General features: G+C 31.1%; 1 protein-coding gene across 1 annotated transcript; it reads left to right on the top strand.

The window, feature by feature from the left end:
* Positions 1 to 1849: 1849 nt before the first annotated feature.
* LOC145755814 (uncharacterized) lies at positions 1850 to 3035 on the top strand. The gene is made up of 3 exons (XM_082572058.1): positions 1850 to 2369; positions 2450 to 2697; positions 2819 to 3035. The coding sequence occupies exons 1-3, from the start codon at positions 1850 to 1852 to the stop codon at positions 3011 to 3013; spliced, it is 963 nt and encodes a 320-aa protein (XP_082428184.1). The 3' UTR covers positions 3014 to 3035.
* The last annotated feature ends 320 nt before the right edge of the window (positions 3036 to 3355 follow it).

Below are 3355 nucleotides of genomic sequence, written 5' to 3'. Positions count from 1 at the left end.
TTTCGGCGGTGTATTTGACCACCATTTCTACTCAGCAAAAAAAATAAAATTCGCGCCTTTTTTCCCGCCGTTGGTAAATAATATATTTTTCTCGCCGTTGTTATTTTCAGTTGCCTGTTGTAGTTTAACAATTATTTTCGTTGTTAATTTTTAAAGTTCAGTTACTAAGCCAGTCGTTGAGTTACTTAGCCAGTGATTAAATGCCAGACGAGAAATGATGCCAATGGTTTGATTTTTTTTTATTACAGATTGAATTCTACAGTTGTAACTTATTATCATTTAAAAAAATCACCAACGGTCCTCCAGTCTTCAAAAACAGCTCTTTTTAGAGCTAACTTCTTATTGAAACTTCTTTTTTAAATTTAGTGTAAAACTCACATTTAATTTATAAATCACTTTACATACTTCAAAATAGTTTTTTAAATAGCCTACATATTTCTACCAATAATTTAGTTTATATTAGATTTTACTTTGTACACATAAAAAATACAGACCATAAAACTTTTTCAATACTGTGAAAACTTTTTTTTATAACCAGTCGATTTAGATTACTTTTCAGAAAGTTTTAGCTCAATAGTTAGTACAGATTCAAAAAGGAGAAATGTACACCAGTGATATTAAATCACCTATCATTGACTCCGTAGTGCAGCCTGTGGTACAGTTGTTAAAAAATCCAGAACTAATATAAATTGTTTACTTAAATTAACTAGACTTTACAAACCATACTTTTTAGCTAGCCTATTTTATTTTAGTACGCAAATTCTCTTGGTGAGGTAGAAGAGAAAATCACTCAATTTGAGATCTCAACCTTAACAAAATTTATAGTCAGAAATAGTCATGACAGTAGTATGTGTAACAGTTACAGGTTTTCATAAATATTCTACATTTTTTTAAACTCTTATTGCTGTATATTGTATATTCAGAAGGTGAGAAGATTTTCTGGAATGAAGACTGCATTCCATTTAAATACCTTAAATGTTATATAAGAGAATACCAACACGGAAAGGATCGCAACAAATCCAAAAACAAACTTAGATGTGAAAAAGTTGTACCTCAGGTAAAAGGCAGCTAAAATATAAAAAAATATTAAATTTTGACCTCAAGTAACGTTTATATAAACATCATGTTTTTACATTAAATTTACAGCTGGCGGATCACATGGTAAAAAACTGATTGTCCTGCTACTATACAGATTTCATATATCACTCTTTTTCCTGATTTTAAGGTTTGTAATGGACACTTGCTGCTTTTTAAAAATTACAAAAGGCCTTGCCAGAAATACTAGTAATCAGAAAAATAAACAAATTTATTTTAGATTGAGTCCAAAGAAAGTGGAAACAAGTTAAGGTATCTAAAAGACCTTGCCAGCAAAGAAATTAGAATTCGTTTAAAAGGTTCATCTGAATTATTAAAATCCACCGTTTACAGAATTACTTTTCCACCCATTAAAGCTCATGTTGGTCATGTTATTGGAAAGGTAATTTTAATTTTTTAAATTACTAATTTAAAAACAAATAACTAAAATATGTTTCTCGTTAATATTCTTAATAATGTAGCCTCTTTGCAAGATTTATTGTAGGTGGTGTAATGGGTATGCAATGTATTGTTTAAACACAATTTTTTGGAAACTTATGCTATTTTTAGCATAATATATGTTACGTATTACTTTTTAGCAATCTGGATATCAACAGATAGTTGATAAACGAATAATTGCTGAAGTTGGAAAACTTGTTAATGATGGTGTTAGTAGTGTTCGTGAACTAAGGCGGGCAATTGATCTTACGTTAAACATGATTTATTTAGGGGTCAAGAACCACCCTGCCAATCAAATCGGAGATTTAATCCAACAATGAGGGATTTAAAAAACAGTTTTTATCGTGTATTTGTGAATCGAAAACTATCAAAATTTGATCAGACAAATGTTAAACTTTTGATTGATGAGTGGAGAAAGAAATATGGTACTGATGACAATATTTTGTATCGACCATATGTTGCAGGCGAGGCAATCAACATGGAAGAACATGAGAGTGAATGGGATGAAACCCCTTTTATCAAATGCAAACAATCGCTTCTATTTGTTCATCAATTTTCATGGCAAAAACGATTGTTAGAACGATATGGTCAGGAAATCTGCCTTTTAGATGCTACGTACAAGACGTCAAAGTACGCCCTTCCCCTATTTTTTCTTTGTGTGAAGACCAATGTTAACTACCAAGTTGTTGGGTCTTTTATTTTACAAAATGAGACAGCTGATGATATTCAAGAGGCACTTAAAGTTTTGCAAAAATGGTGTCCCAAGTGGAATCCTTCTTTTTTTATGACAGATAAGTGCGATGCTGCAATTAATGCACTTGAAGCTGTATTTACAGGTAAATTTTTTTAAATGCAACGATTGTTAGTATCACTTAAAGCTTAAAAAGCAAACTAAAATAAATCTTATTCTGTAAAGGCTGCAAAGTACTAATTTGCGACTTCCATCGCGAACAAGCATGGGGAAGATGGGTAAAAAAACATGAAAATGGTGTTGGCGATAAAGACAGGCAACAAACGGCTTTGAATCTTTTGCGATGCATTGCCACAGCTGATACTGCAAACAAGTTTGCATCTGGACTAAACCAATTACATTGTAGCGAGATTTGGAATGAAAATGAAAAGTTTCGAAACTATTTTAGCAAATTTTGGGAACCTATTAAGGAGGTAGATTACATCAATGACTTTACCATTTATGTAAAATATATTTAAGATATATATGCTTTTTAGACATAACATTTTATAAAAGTTATATACAATTGCAAATACTTCTAAGACTTTTTTGCAGCGCTGGGCTTGGCTTTATAGAGTAGGTCAGCTTCAAGTCATAATCAACACCAATAATGGAGTTGAAAGACAAAACAGAACTTTAAAGGAATGCCACATCAGATTTCGCACAGATAAATCATTGTCTGGTATTATCACTGTTTTACATCAAGATTTTTTACCGGAAAATTTACAAAGGTGTGAAGAACATATGTAATGTGTATGCAGCAGTTAAATAATAAATCCAGTTATAAATTAAAAAGCCTAAAAATATTTTTAGGTATAAAAACGGCAACCTTGCAGTTTCAAGCAATTTTCGCAGATATCATGATAATGTTCCATTCTTTTTACGAGATAGACCCCACTACATCATAAAACATTGCATTTCCAGAATGATCTCTGCATCAGACATTGTTTGTACATCAATATTAAGAAAAGGAGACTTTTTTAGTGTTAACAGCACATCAACAAAAGAAGTTTATGAAATTTCAATTAATTCGATTCCTAAATGTACCTGTGTTGACTTTAAAAGATATTTTTTACCATGCAAACATATGTT

The sequence above is a fragment of the Corella eumyota genome, chromosome 6 (genome assembly GCF_963082875.1).
Source record: "Corella eumyota chromosome 6, kaCorEumy4.1, whole genome shotgun sequence".
Lineage (NCBI taxonomy): Eukaryota > Metazoa > Chordata > Ascidiacea > Phlebobranchia > Corellidae > Corella > Corella eumyota.
Note: the sequence above shows the minus strand (reverse complement) of the source record. Positions and strands in the feature narration are given on the sequence as shown.

What these genes read in the sequence shown, in the direction of transcription:
- LOC145755814 (XM_082572058.1), top strand. Translation starts at nt 1,850, where the DNA reads ATGAGGGATTTAAAAAACAGTTTTTATCGTGTATTTGTGAATCGAAAA. An exon ending in ACTTGAAGCTGTATTTACAG is followed by an intron (nt 2,370 to 2,449) that starts GTAAATTTTTTT and finishes TATTCTGTAAAG; the next exon opens with GCTGCAAAGTACTAATTTGC. An exon ending in TTTGGGAACCTATTAAGGAG is followed by an intron (nt 2,698 to 2,818) that starts GTAGATTACATC and finishes ACTTTTTTGCAG; the next exon opens with CGCTGGGCTTGGCTTTATAG.